At 34.2% G+C, this 14,924-nt stretch overlaps 1 protein-coding gene across 3 annotated transcripts in view; it reads left to right on the forward strand.

The window, feature by feature from the left end:
- Positions 1-14,707, forward strand: part of TRIM33 (tripartite motif containing 33) — a 144,729-nt gene extending 130,022 nt beyond the window's left edge. Inside the window, exons 14-20 of one of the 3 annotated variants that reach the window (XM_061410527.1) lie at positions 379-538; positions 1,913-2,262; positions 4,857-4,980; positions 6,067-6,141; positions 8,102-8,254; positions 9,637-9,687; positions 9,767-14,707. In XM_061410527.1, coding sequence (XP_061266511.1) covers positions 379-538; positions 1,913-2,262; positions 4,857-4,980; positions 6,067-6,141; positions 8,102-8,254; positions 9,637-9,687; positions 9,767-9,979 — 1,126 coding nt within the window. In that variant the 3' untranslated portion in view covers positions 9,980-14,707. The remainder of the gene's footprint in view (positions 1-378; positions 539-1,912; positions 2,263-4,856; positions 4,981-6,066; positions 6,142-8,101; positions 8,255-9,636; positions 9,688-9,766) is intronic. The other 2 variants (XM_061410529.1, XM_061410528.1) reach the window with 2 other exon arrangements.
- Positions 14,708-14,924: the final 217 nt, after the last annotated feature.

A 14,924-nucleotide genomic window follows, 5' to 3' on the forward strand; every position in this document is an offset into this window, starting at 1 on the left:
CTGATGTTTTTAGATCTTTGGAGATAGAGAACAATTTAAACTTCTATTATATTTAGAGAAGCAGTCCCTATACTAGTAGCCTAGGGAAATGATCATTTACTAGATCCCCTAAATGATGTAGTGTAGGTTCCTCAGACGATAAAATGTTTAGGGTCTTCCGAAAGATTGATAAGCATTTTTTAAAATTTGAAGCTCTGAGTTTATAATACACTCCTCTTAACCATATTATTAAGTATCCTTATCTGCTGTGAGCTTAACAAATTGTTTTTACTTTAATGAACATTTCATATAACTTAATGAAGTTTTCATATAATTGTTTCATATAAATGTACACCATGCAGTCAAACATATGTGACCTTTATTTGTTGTTTTTGTTAGCTGTGGGTCATCAGGAAGAACTGCTGAGAAGACCAATCTTAGTTTTAAGTCTGATCAAGTGAAGGTCAAGCAAGAACCTGGCACTGAAGATGAAATATGTAGCTTTTCAGGAGCTGTGAAACAGGAAAAGACTGAGGATGGCAGACGGAGTGCCTGCATGGTAAGGTTCCAGTGGAACCGTTCAGTGATGTAAGGAGGTCACTTCACTAATTATTTCATCTCTGCGTGTGTAAGTCTGGATACTGATCCCGTGGACCTGTATTCATTTCTAAATTTTTTTGACTGGTATAAGCCAAATATCTCTTTCTCTAACTGATCTTTTTCCATCTAAGTGTCAACTGTAATTGATCAGAAAAGACTTGTATTAAGGACTCCTTTCAAGCTATCTTTTGGTTTGTAATTTGTTATGTAATTTTGCCATGATTCTAAATTGGGCTCTAGTTTTTTCTAAATTTATTAATCATTTCATTAGTCACATTGAGTCTCAAGCCACAAAAATCCTTGGCCATTTTCCTGGACCAGTGAGTTCAGGGTTAAGACTGCTGACATGAAAGAAGTTTAATGCTCAAAGAGTTTTGTAATGAGAAGATTGCCTTTGGCCTATGAATTATAACGATTAATAATTTTTAATCAATTTTTAACCAGTTTAACAATTATTAACCAATTCCTCAGCTGGAACATTTTATAAAATTTATAATACAGAATGAAGGCAGGCCCAAGTCTCTCTTCATTTAGAAATTTTGATCTTGGTTCTTTTCTTCCTACTTACAATTTATGTGTAATTTTCTACATGGTTGGCACATAGAAATTTCAACTCTGTAGATTTAGAGAGTACTGTTATCTCTTCATTCAGAATTTGGTTTGGAAAGTTCCCCTGAAAAACAGTGCAAAAAGGTGGTGAAAGATTTTACATTGTCACAGTCTTTCTATATTAGTAGGATGATAAGTGGGCAGAAGAATAGTTCAAAATTCTTTTCAAAAGCTATGTGACAAGGAAGGACCTATCATGTAGGAAGCACAGTGAACTGTATTCAGTATCTTGTAATAACCGTAATAACCCATTAAAAAAACTGAAAAAAAGTACATATATAACTGAATCACTTTGCTGTATACCTGAAACCAACAACATTGTAGATTAACTATACTTTAATTAAAAGTAATGGTTAAAAAAAATAAAGCCAATAGAAAGGGGGGAAAATCTGTGCAACAGAGTTCATATAGCCAGCTGTCTATAGGAGAATACCCCTATACTTACTTCCCAATTGACATGCTTAACAGTTTAATTCCTTTATTATCAAGTGAACCAATAGTATAGAGACTGCTCCCTAAAATCATTTATGAACATGCCAAAGTAATTTTGGGGTTATTTTCATTTTTCATATTACTGATATGATTTCAAGCAATTTTACAATAAATTCCAAAATAATTAAGCTATGTCAGTATATCATGTTGTAAATACACCCACAGTAGCACACACAATGCATGCCATAAGGATTAAATGATTCTTCAAGAATTTGTCCTTGCTTTGTTTTAGTTGAGCAGTCCTGAGAGTAGCTTGACACCACCTCTTTCAACCAACCTGCATCTAGAGAGTGAGTTGGATACATTAACAAGCCTGGAAAACCACGTAAAAACTGAACCTGCAGATATGAATGAAAGCTGCAAACAGTCAGGGCTCAACAGCCTTGTTAATGGAAAGTCCCCAGTTCGAAGCCTCATGCACAGGTCGGCAAGGATTGGAGGAGATGGCAGCAGCAAAGATGATGACCCAAATGAAGATTGGTGTGCTGTCTGCCAAAATGGAGGAGATCTCTTGTGCTGTGAAAAATGTCCAAAGGTCTTTCATCTAACTTGTCATGTTCCAACACTTCTTAGCTTTCCAAGGTACAAGTGATAACTGATTTTTTTGTTGTTGTTTTTTATGAGCTAAAAAAATAAAGTTATTCTGGACAGATGGCCTCCTTAACCAATGCCTAGTATTTATATAAAACAGGGAGCCTGTTACTCCATTGTGTGAAGTAAAGTGAAAGTTGTTCAGTTGTGTCCAACTCTTTGCCACCCCATGGACTGTAGCCTGCCAGGCTCCTGTGTCAGTGAATTCTCCAGGCAAGAATTCTGGAGTGGGTAGCAATTCCCTTCTCTAGGGGATCTTCCCAACCCAGGGATTGGACCCAAGTCTCCTATATTGCACACGGATTCTTTACCACCTGAGTCAACAGGGAAGCCCATTACTCCATTACATTCTAGAGAAATTAACAGGTGAATGAAGAAATGTCCAAGATCTAAGTTATGCATTAGTGATAAAAAATAGACTATTTACTCACCTTCAGTTATACTTCATATAAGCAAATTAGATGAACCTCTAAATTATGAGGAGCGGTGGACTAGAGTATTGAGAAACTTAGTTGAAGATAATTTCTTAATCTGTTGCCATCATTTTTGATAAGGTCTATAATAATGAATAGTATTCAGTTTTAGGCAACTCTATTGGCTCTTACCAAAACCTACTTTTTTAATGTTTGAAAGCTCTTGGAAGACATTTTAAAGAAAAAAATACTTTGTGAAAACACCTTTAATGTCAAGTTTTTTTTGAAGAATAGCTTCATCTTCACTACTGGAAGCATTTCATTAGTAGTGCCTGCCTGAGGCACCATGTGCAAAGTTCTCAGATTTTTTCCTTGATCCTCTAGTTGAAATGTCTTTTAGTCATTAACTTTAGAGTGGAGAGTTACTGAGATCCTTATTCAGAAGAGAATAGCATGGGGGTAAAGATAAATAAAGATTTGGGCAGCATATGAGCACTGTCCCTGCATTGTATGACCCCATGGCAGGTAAATCTGGTTTCAAACATTAAAATATTAATTGATGAGCATTCAGTACAAACTTGGAGAAGGCGATGGCACCCCACTCCAGCACTCTTGCCTGGAAAATCCCATGGACGGAGGAGTCTAGTAGGCTGCAGTCCTTGGGGTCTCTAAGAGTCGGACACGACTGAACGACTTCACTTTCACTTTTCACTTTCATGCATTGGAGAAGGAAATGGCAACCCACTCCAGTGTTCTTGCCTGGAGAATCCCAGGGACGGGGGAGCCTGATGGGCTGCTGTCTTTGGGGTCGCACAGTCGGACACGACTGAAGCGACTTAGCAGCAGCACCAGCAGCAGCAGTACAAACTGATGATACCAGCTAACACAGTAGAACACATGTGCTGGGCTTGGTGATGACGCCTGTAGTCTCGTCATAATTCTGTAGTGAACTAACTAACTTGGACAGTTCACTGATTTTCAGGAATTAGTTTCTTCATCTACAAGTAGTAGAATTTGGAGCTGTTTTTCTCCCCTTCCATTTAACATATTTATGTTTATGCTATTTCATCTCCAGTTGATTTCAGAGACCATAAAATAATAGAATCATACTTAATTCTTTGAGCCTTCCCTCTTCTCCATCTCTAACCCCAAAATTTTTTAAGTGTCCTTTGGAAAGCTCAGCTTCTTTTTGCCTCTAGATAAAGATTCACATTTTCTCTCAGATTCCTAAGAAGCAATGGTTTTAGTTGAATAGTGCTACCCTTTTTGAAAAATTCAACGTTTAGGATTAGAAAAGTACTGGGTATATATGAAAAATGCCAGAATATTTTTCTGAAGAATTGTAATTTTACCTAAATTTTAGAAGGTATAGTCACTTGCCATAGCTGTAATAAGAGCCTTCTTTTTGTTTACTCTTTCAGAAAAGAAAGGCATTGACATTTTGGTCTTGAAATTAAAGCTTTTTATACTTTTGTTTCCTTTGGATAGTAACATCTGCTGGAACGTTAGAATTTTGCCACTGAAAACTTTCTCTCAAAGGCAGATGCTTTGGGAGGAATTGAAAAGGTGACATAGTGTTAGTATAATCCTTAGAATATGTATATATATGTGTGTGTGTGTGTGTGAGATGAGGGGAGGGAAAGGAGAAAATGCATACGAAGTAATCAAATTGGAGTTTATAGCTTGACAGAAATCATGATGTAAACAAAACTATTAACTGAGCAGATTTAAAAGACTAGCTATGAAAATATAATTGTTTTATTTTTGGCATTGCATGCCAAAAGAAGATACCTGAGGACCTCTGTATCCTGTATTCCTTTCTTCTTCATGTGTATGAAGTCACCATGGTGATAATACTGGGGTTTTGAAAAAATTGGTCTTACGCTGCAAGTGCTGATCATCAGCTTTGTGCTATGAAGAGACCCATTTTTAATGGAGGTAGTGGTTTTATATTGCTTTCCAGAAGGTAATCAGTTGAAGAATGGAGACATTTTGGAGTTATAATCATATAACTTCACTTTATGAGATTTGGCAAAAATAGTACCTCTTTGGTTCCACAAAAACTGGAAAGAAAAGAAAACAAGGAAACTGAAGACAACCTCTAGAGAGCTAGCTTTCCTAGAGTGAGTTTTGTTATAATTACAAAGACTGACTGCCTGTTTCCTTCTTTAGTGGGGACTGGATATGCACATTTTGCAGAGATATTGGGAAGCCAGAAGTTGAATACGATTGTGATAATTTGCAACATAGTAAGAAGGGGAAAACTGCACAGGGCTTAAGCCCCGTGGACCAAAGGGTAAGTGGCAAGTTGATTTGTTATTAGGGATTCTGTAGTTGTCTGTCTATACATTTTTTTTTTCCTTCAGTGTAACATACATATAACCTGGTAATTTTTCATTTTTTAATCACATTATCTGATGGTATATACGTTCATGACTTCTGAAATCTTTGTGTATAGACCTTACAGAGCCTTTAGCTCTAGGCTCTTAAATTTAGCTTTCTCACACTTAACATTTCCCAGCCTAATCTTGGTTTCTTATCCTCTCCTTCAAAAAACGAAGGCAAGAAAATAATGACATAAAAACTGCTTTCCTGTCTCAGTAATTTCCATCAAATAGTACCACCAGTCATCTCTTGCTCAAGCCAGAAATTAGAAGATCTCTTCACCAAACCTGATTCTACTCTTGACCCTCGCAGTCCATTTTCTGTGCAGTACATTGTGTTCTTTTTAAAATAGGTAAACAGGTCTGTCACTTCCATGCTTAAAATCCTCTAAGCACCCATCATATTAAGAATGAAATCCAAAATCCTCATCATTTCACTCAGATTTCTGCTGAACTGTTCTGTACTCTGATCTCCAAAGACAGAGAATATCTTTCACAGACTTCTGTGGCTGTTACGATTTGTTTGACTTTGATCTAATGCATAAATCCATCTTCCACTATCTTTGAGGAGAAAGTATGTGTTTAGAGTGTTACAAAAACATTTCTGATTGTATAACAAAATTCTTGAATTGGATTGAGAAGACACAGTTTTTATTTCATTTTGAACCTGAGCGGAATCCTTAAAGAGAAAGGGAATAGCATGTGTCTCGCCTGTCTTGGGGAATTAAAATGAGTAGCAATAAGAGGTAATAGTAGGTAAATAAGTTATATACAGTAGGATAGAAGGTAGTTGCAGTCTCAGAACTAAGTGGGAAACAGGTAGTTTTATTTTGTATTTACAGCTAGTATAAGCTATATGTAGGAGGATAGCTAGTATGTAGAGAGCTTATCTTCAGTTTATTGTAGTAATACTTTATACTGATAAAGTCCTCATTTTCAAGAATATCTTTTTAGGGGGGAAAACAGTTCATGGGTTTTCTTTTCTTTTCTTGGGCCAGAAATGTGAACGTCTTCTGCTTTACCTCTATTGCCATGAATTAAGTATTGAATTCCAGGAACCAGTTCCTGCTTCGGTGAGTTGTTTACCTTAGTACTTTCTTGGTGAATAAGTTTAGTATAATATTTAAGACTACGGGGTCTGGCTTTAGTCTGCTGATGTTAAAACTCAGGCTTGAATAATCTCTTCATCCAGTCTCTTTTCTAAAACGGTTTCTTCCCTCATTGAATTATTTTCAGGATTCTATACAGTAACCTGTGTAAAATAATTTTAGCATAGTATTTGATAAAATTTTTGAGTAATAAGAAGTACTTACTGTGTTATTAGGGCTAAATGGATATGAGTTTCACTGTTGAAATTGCAGTTTGTTTTTAAAGACTGTTGCTCTGATCAAAACTTAATTTCCACATCCTCTTTTACTTTTAAAATAGACATAAGGGTTACAGCTACAGGTATAATTGAAAGAGTCTTGAACTAGGAATTAGAACACTTGACTTATCCAAGTTCTGCCATTAACCAGCCTTATAGCTGGGGAGATGTACATAATTTTCTGCCTCTACTTTTAACTATAGAGGAGGCATTTGAATGAAATTATTTCTAAAATTCAGTTGTATGATTTCTACATCCTCTTTACTTTTAAAATGGACATAAGGGTTACAGCTACAGGTATAATTGAAAGAGTCTTGAACTAGGAATTAGAACACTTGACTTTTCCTAGTTCTGCCATTAACCAGCCTTATAGCTGGGGAGATTGACATAATTTTCTGCCTCTACTTTTAACTACAGAGAGGGAATTTGAACAAAATTATTTCTAAAATTCATTTGTATGATTGATTCTAAGATCTGTACCTTGGGGAGAAAAATCTCTATGCAAGTATTAATTTGAATAAAAGTATAACGTTGAACCTTTTATAATGGTTTTGCCTTCATAAGCCCTCTTTTATGAACAAACAAGATTAATAGAAGACTGTGGGGAGAATTTCCAAGCCTTTGCGCTTTGTTTTTCTTAAAGCAGGTTTTTGTAAGGAATAAAGACTCTAAAATCCTATAGTAAAAGGAATACCAGGGATACATTATAAATGTGATAAGAATATGCTACACATATTGTATTTGCTTGCTGTTGATTGTTGAATTAAGATATTATTGAATACCAGACCTGTTATATAGGGTATTGAATAGTAATTTGTTTACTTAGGGAGGCTTAGAAATGGAAAGAGTAAAAGGTTCTAGATACAAGGAAGACATTTTGTTCAGATAGTAATCATCTGACACCAGGAAGTCTGTCTGGTCTTCAAGTTCAGGGACTTTACGGTAGAAAATTACTTTCCAACATTTTCTTTTAATGAACTTTTAAAATTGTTTCTCTGTGTTCAGTTATTTTTGCAAAGATACAGATTTCTGCCCAGGAGTTGGGGCCAGAACGCCCAAGCATGACCACTAAGTGGATAATAGGGGCTTTCTTGGTGGCTGAAGATGGTAAAGAATCTGCCTGCAATGCAGGAGACCCAGGTTTAATTCTTGGGTTAGGAAGATTCCCCTAGAGAAAGGCATGGCAACTAAATGGTTAATAAAATTTTTTCTTGTGTCACTACAGTCTCACCTCTGTTGCTATGTTCAGAGTTCTGTGATATAAGGTTTTATCCTCTATAAAGGATACCATATTCTATAGCAATACATTTTGTAATCTTCTTTCCTTATTTTAAAGTCATACAATTCTGATGGGCAAGGTGTGTCCCTAACACTAGTGGTTGGCTTTCCTTGCTGATTGATTTTTTTTCCCCCTTAATTTCCTTATTAAACATGGAACTTTGGGTCCTTCATGGAAGACCAAGGAGACTACCACATATTCTGAATGTGATTTGATTTTCATGTAATTGTGACAGAAGATTTCAAGTACAATTCACTATACTCCACATTTGCACACAGCTGGCTTAATCAACACATATTTTTCTTTAACATTAATATACATCGCATTTTCAAATTAAACACTTTGGCATTTTTGGAGAATCCTTATCTATCCTTATTTGTTTCTTTAGATACCAAACTACTATAAAATTATAAAGAAACCAATGGATTTATCCACCGTGAAAAAGAAGCTTCAGAAAAAACATTCCCAACACTACCAAATCCCAGATGATTTTGTGGCTGATGTTCGTTTGATCTTCAAGAACTGTGAAAGGTTTAATGAAGTATGTTAGCTTCCAAACTATAGAGTTTTGGATTATTAGTTTTTGTTTGTTTGCTTATTTTGTTACTGGATTTTGTTTTCCCTGCCAAGAGATTTTTTCTGTTGATTTGAAAAAATTATTCTACTCCAGGTCTGTCAAAAGTAAAATTTGATTGCATCCACAGTTCCAAAGAAGAAAGTTTACTGTATATAATTTGAAATATATACTTAAATATAATGTAATAAATTAAGAATATTATTGGATATCCCTTCCTGAATATGTTGAGGGTTGAGATAAGCATAGAAAATAGTCTGTAGTTAAGTACATTTTGTAGGAAATGATTACATACAAGCCTACATTTTGGATACATTTAGGAAAGGGATTTGTACCAGTGTCTTTGATTTCATTTGTGACCATATAAATATAGAACCTTAAAAGTATAAACTCAAGTGGCTCATCTTGACTAGTAACCCAGAGTGTACAACGTTGAGTTTTCTCAACATTTCAGCAATATGACTTTCATTAACTTTGGTTATGTATTTTTTTTGAGAATAAAGATGAGCTATCCATGCCTTTAGTAGAAATGTGATGTATATCACCTTCAGGGATGTTTTTGTTATCTTTGGGAAGGTCAAATTTCTTTTTTGTGAAGGAATATTTTAATTATTATAAGAGAAGAAAATGGATGAGAATCCACAAAATCTTCAGATTACTAGAAGTTTCTTTATTGCTGATAAAATTTGAATGCCGTATGAATATTACTAAAAAATTCACATTGAATCATGTGAAATGTACTCAGAGTTGCCTCTAGAAGCATCTAGGTGGCTTTTTAATTTCATATTAAAAATATTAGTGATAAGTTTTGTTGCCTTTATAGCAGTGTGTCACAGAGAATGTAGGAAAACCTCATTCTCTTGAAGTTAAATTAATACAGTCCCAAATTTCTTGTCTTATTTTCTAATTCAGATATTTTCAAATAAGTGTGCTTTCATGAGCCATAGCTAATAACATTTGCCAGGAAGAAGACCTATTTTAATGATAGTTAAACAATTTATGATTAACAGATTACCACACAGATGGAATTCTGATTGATTGTTGAAAGCTTGTTGGTTAGAAAAAAAACAAAACGTTTCTTATATTTGTTTCAAATAATTTTTTGCAACTCCTATTCAGGTTGACCTCACTAATTCAGAATTTTGAGAAAATTTCACAGTAGCTTTAATAATAGCTTTGTAAAGAAAGTGGGTCCATGTTCTGTATAATTTTAGGAAGCTCTTGAACTGGTCATAGCAGTTTGTTCCCCCTATTATGGCTGACTTTCGTCGCCAATCCTATGCAGTCTTATAACTTTAGAAAGGATTATAATTTCCCTTTTTTTTTTTTGACTCTGGTATCCTTTTTAGATGATGAAAGTTGTTCAAGTTTATGCAGAAACACAAGAGATTAATTTGAAGGTAAGCTTTTCAGACCATGCAAACTTGGTGAAGGAATATGCATTACCAATAGGTGAATATTCCTATCTTTTGCTTGCAGGCTGATTCAGAAGTAGCTCAGGCAGGGAAAGCAGTTGCATTGTACTTTGAAGATAAACTCACAGAGATCTACTCAGACAGGACCTTCGCACCTTTGCCAGAGTTTGAGCAGGAAGAGGATGATGGTGAGGTAACTGAGGACTCTGATGAAGACTTTATTCAGCCCCGCAGAAAACGCCTAAAGTCAGATGAGAGACCAGTACATATAAAGTAAAATGACATGAACTTAAACCAGTTGTTCAAAAAAGAAAGAAAAACTTCTATTTAAGTGTTGCTGGAATATCCTGCCTACAGTGGGCTCCTTCTTGAAGAAGATGATAGCTTTTACACAGTATTAGATTGAAATAATGGACAGAAAACACATTCTGGTCAAGAAAGGGGGAAAGGACTCTATTTGCAACTTTAAAAGTGAAAACAAAAGTCAAAGTGAAATGATTTGAAGATTTCTGTTACTTCAGAGAATGGTTCTGATTGCTAGAATGGGCTGATGTTGATGATCATTTGGTATTGATTGGTGCAAATACTGAGTGTTCAAGTACTTAAGGATCATGTCACTGGTTAAGTTGTCTCTTTGGACTAGAGTGCACATTTACTAAAATGACTTTCGTGTCTCTCCCTTCACATATACAATACTGGGTTATTTTCTAGTCAAAAATCAAAGTTCTCAGATTCCACTTTGATATCAATCAGTGCAGATGTACATTAGATCATGCCATTATATTTTATCTCGTTTTGATGCTGTTGGGCCTTAGTTTTTATATTGGTTAAAATAATTCAACAGTAGATTTTCTGTTCATACTTAAAGACTTTGGGAAACATGCCTATTGAACTTCATTTAATCAACTCTAGTGTTGTACTGAAATAAATATGGTAACTTTTCAGTAGCAGATCATTTATAATAATCATTTCCAGAAAATACTTCCACAGAATTGTACTTCCCAATCAAATCATCTGATCACACATTTATTCCCATGAAAGGTAGAATGGTTGTTTGAAAATTAATCTAGTTTTCTGTACATTTAAAATTTGATTGAGGTGACAGCTGGCTCTTACCCCGTCTTCCTTCATATCGGTTTTCTGATAGACCACTATTGGCAAACAGTTATCTGTCAACTACCAAATGTGTAAAATTTTCTGTATTTCACTTTGTCTTATTTGTAAATAGTGAACTAAAACTTCTGGCAGATCAGCAACATTTGCTGAGCCTGTTTTTTAAGCTAATATGTATTCTTACTAATGTTCCTATCAAGAATGGATTTGTAATATATGCTGTCTATTTCTAATGTTCACATTCATATTTTGAGGTTCTATCTTATTTTAATAGAGAACAGACTTCTCAGAAAATCTTCAGAAGCAGCTTATTATTAAAATATCAAAATATTGAAATAAACCCGGTGGGGTTAGATTACTCATCCGTCCACCAAGTGGGACATTTGCATGGACTGGGGGCTTTAAGGACTTAGAACAGACCTGTAAGTATATCCTGAAGATGAGCCAATCAATCCCCACTTGAATGGTTACTGGAGTAGACCCACCTTTACGACCCTGATTTTAGCACCCGAGGCAGATAAACTCACCTTGGCTCTGTTTCATTTTTCTTCTCTTCATTTGTGATGCTCAGATCCAAGATGTGTGTTCTAGACTGTGTACAGGCTTCTCTTTTGTTGAGTTAAAAATTTTAGTCCTACTTTTGTATGGACATACTAGAATGTAAAGTGACCAAAATAGAAGACTTGCCATTAGATATTTTTCAGATGTCAGCATATTTGTGGCAAATCATTTGCCTTTTTAAAAATTCAGCTTAAACAGTTCAGACAGTAGACTACTCAGAAAAACTTATTTGACATAATTGTCTAAGAGGTAAATATTTTTTAGTGCGTATTGAATCAAATAAAGTGCTCTAAAGAAGTTATTACAGAAATTTCTTTGGGTTGTTTTTCTTTAACATGTGGTGGAGGTAAACATGAATATGATTCAAGCCTTCTAATGGTGTATTAGTTTTATTATAGCTGTTGACTTCATTCTGTGGCTTTCTTTCAGCTTTTTCAGTTGTTACAAGTTAAACTTTAAAACATATACCAAAACTTATCAATTTACTCAAATCTCAAATTCTTTAGAACAGATTTCTTATAAAAAGGAAAAATTATTTTAAAATACTTTTATCTATGTGCATTTTCCTCTTTCCTACAACATTCATGATTTCTGTTTATCAGGAGACTTACCTAAGGGCACATTTTGGTAAGTGATGAGTAGCAATGTAACTTCATTTTGCCAAGCCATTGAGTGCTGATAGTTTGTGCTTGCTCTTCATGTGAATCCTTTTCATGGTCTTAGATAACACATTCTACCAGAAACAAATTGTAAGTAAAATATTTGATATTTGGGGCCTTAAAAGCTAATGTGTTCCCTTAAAGACATTTACATGTCAGATGGAGATTTTGGTTTTTATTTTCTTTAATATTGGTTCTTAAAAAGCCAGTTATTGCCAGCATTTAATAGGTTCCATTTCTGTTAACAGAAGGTAGGTTCATACTGATGAGGAATTACTGTTAAATTATATAACTTATCAACAAACCACCATTATATAAAGGTATTCACTGTAGATTTCATTAAACCTTTTTTTCTTTCACATTCATCATTCACTGTGTTTCTAAGCTGATTTATTCACTAAACATGCCTGTTAAAGTATAAAAAATTTATATTCAGATATCTTACATTTTCCTGTTCGTTAATGTTTTAAAAAGACAAACATTGAATATCAATCCCTGAAGTCCGTTTGTTTTAATACTCCCTTAAAATTGTATTCTTTGTTAAAAGGTAGTATTTTTGATTTGAAGTTTTAAATATTTCCTTAAACTTTCACCACACTTCATTTTTCATTTCCACTAAGAACAAAGTGTTCCTCGGTCTGTTCCTCTGGCCTAAATTTGTATTTTTTAGCACTTGGGTCAGCTGATACAGTGAATGAGAGAACTGCTTTGCAAGGTGAAGCATGTATGTGTTCCAAAGTATGGTTAAGTTGTAGGTCAAGTTCTACTGAAACATAAAATCATTACTAGAGAAAGGTTAAGGCATTGAATCCACCGTCAAAATTATTCTTTTTGGAATCAACAAGGTACTTTCTGACTTCTATTCTTATATAAGGAAATTTTAAATAAATTTTAAAGTTAGTTAATTCTAATTTTTTTGTTACAACATTGAGATTTTTAGTTACTCCAAAGAAATAACACTTTTAAATAGAAGCAAAAGGTTTATAGTCTGCAAATTGTGGATTTATCAATTACCTCAGCAGGTATCCTGCCATGTAACTATTAATGATTAGTTTTAATAAGCCAGTAGTCTTAGGTTTATTGGACTATGCTCTTGGGTTGTGGCCTACCATCCATTATTCTCTTAGTATTTAAAATGGAGTAAATGCTGTGGCCCCTTCTCCCTTGGCCTTTTAAAATCCCTTATCCATGCCCACTAATATACAACATATGAAGTATAAAAAATGCCATTTCTTGAGTTCAGCACTGCTTATTTGCATACTCAACATTGGATCAGTGAGTAGTTTTATAGTAGTCTACCCTCCCCAACTTCCCTAATTCAAACAATCAGGTTCTTAAGTCATGCCACGAATTCTTAACTCATACTGTCTATATTAATAATCTGCTTGAGGTGATCCAAGGTGTTAGGTGAATCACAACTTGATCATCATATACCAGACCTGGATGTTTATTTCCCACAGTTACCTTCTCCTTGATAAAGCAATAACACTGCTTTAAGTCTGTTGCCTAATAGCATGTCATGATCCTCTCGTGGATGGTGATTTTATAGGAAAGTTTGTATGCATATCACCCAATCTATCTTTTAAAAATTAAGGAATTTAAATGTATGCTGGACCTAATGACAATATATTGTGGCATTTTATTTTAAAAATTGGGGAAAGTTGCATATTTTTTTAAAAGTAGGCATTTGAGTAAAAAAATCGAAGGTACTTTTTTAAGAAAATTTATATGCCACAGTTTACATAGACATTTCAGATTTCAACATATACTCTTGATATAATGGTTTCTTTTACTTGGTCAAAATGCACGTATAGTATTTCTTCCATCTTAGTTCCTTGTGTTTGCCTTTGTGGTCTTTTATATATTTTTATTGTATCTGAGAAACAAAATTATCTTCAAAAATAAGTCAATTTGGAAATATTTATTATAATCAAACTACAAAATGTACAAAATTAAGTTTAGCCCTTTTCTAGCAAGTGATCTTTAAAGTTAAAAATGCTGTTCTTTTAAATTCTCCAGATTTGTATGTGGGAGGGCACTGGAATGATCTTGCAAGTGCCACTGCAATATTCCCTTTCAAGTGTGGCCTAAATTTCAATCTTAAGGACGAAATGCATGTCTGCTCCTGGTCTGAAAATGTAGGCATTAATTATATTTTAAATCACAGTGAAACATGTATATAAGCCTATAACAAGATTTGTGCAATTTGAAAGCCGTTTGATTTTCTTTGTAGACATACCTACACACGAAAGGGTTAAATTCACAGCCTTACTAGTTCCTTGTTTCCCCTCATTATTGTTCCCCTCTTCTCTCTCCTCATTATTATTACTAATACTACAGTTACTTTTTTTTGCACATAGTTAACTACCCTTCAATATGATTCTGAAAGAAAAAGTGCTGTTTCTGTGGTATTGTATTCTCTAAATAATCATATTTAATTTTTTTGAAACAAGGTTGCAGTTTCTAATTGTTCTATTCCTGTGTTTTTTGCTGGTGTGTAATAAAAGCAAGGTTTTCTTTTCATGGTTATTTAATACATTAGCTGCCTGTAAATATTTCTTGTTATAATGCTCTGGAATGTGTTGTAGAAGTTGTATTAGATTAGTTTAAAACCTTGTTTGAAAGCCACGTTGTTTTGGTTATTTCTATTAAATTAGAAAATTGAAAAAGTTTTCAAATGAATCTTTTTTCTTCCTCCTCTTTGAGACTTAATCACTTAGATTTTAAAAATTTATACTCTGTGAGGCACCGGAGATACTTTCATGAACAAGATAAAATACAGTCCATGCCCTCCCAAATTGTTATACTCCATTTGAGAATGATAGTGATTAACACAGAATATAGTTAGTAACACAGGAAAGGATCTAACCCCAAAATTTGTTCATCAGG

Source organism: Bos javanicus, chromosome 3 (assembly GCF_032452875.1).
Source record: "Bos javanicus breed banteng chromosome 3, ARS-OSU_banteng_1.0, whole genome shotgun sequence".
Classification (NCBI taxonomy): Eukaryota; Metazoa; Chordata; class Mammalia; order Artiodactyla; family Bovidae; genus Bos; species Bos javanicus.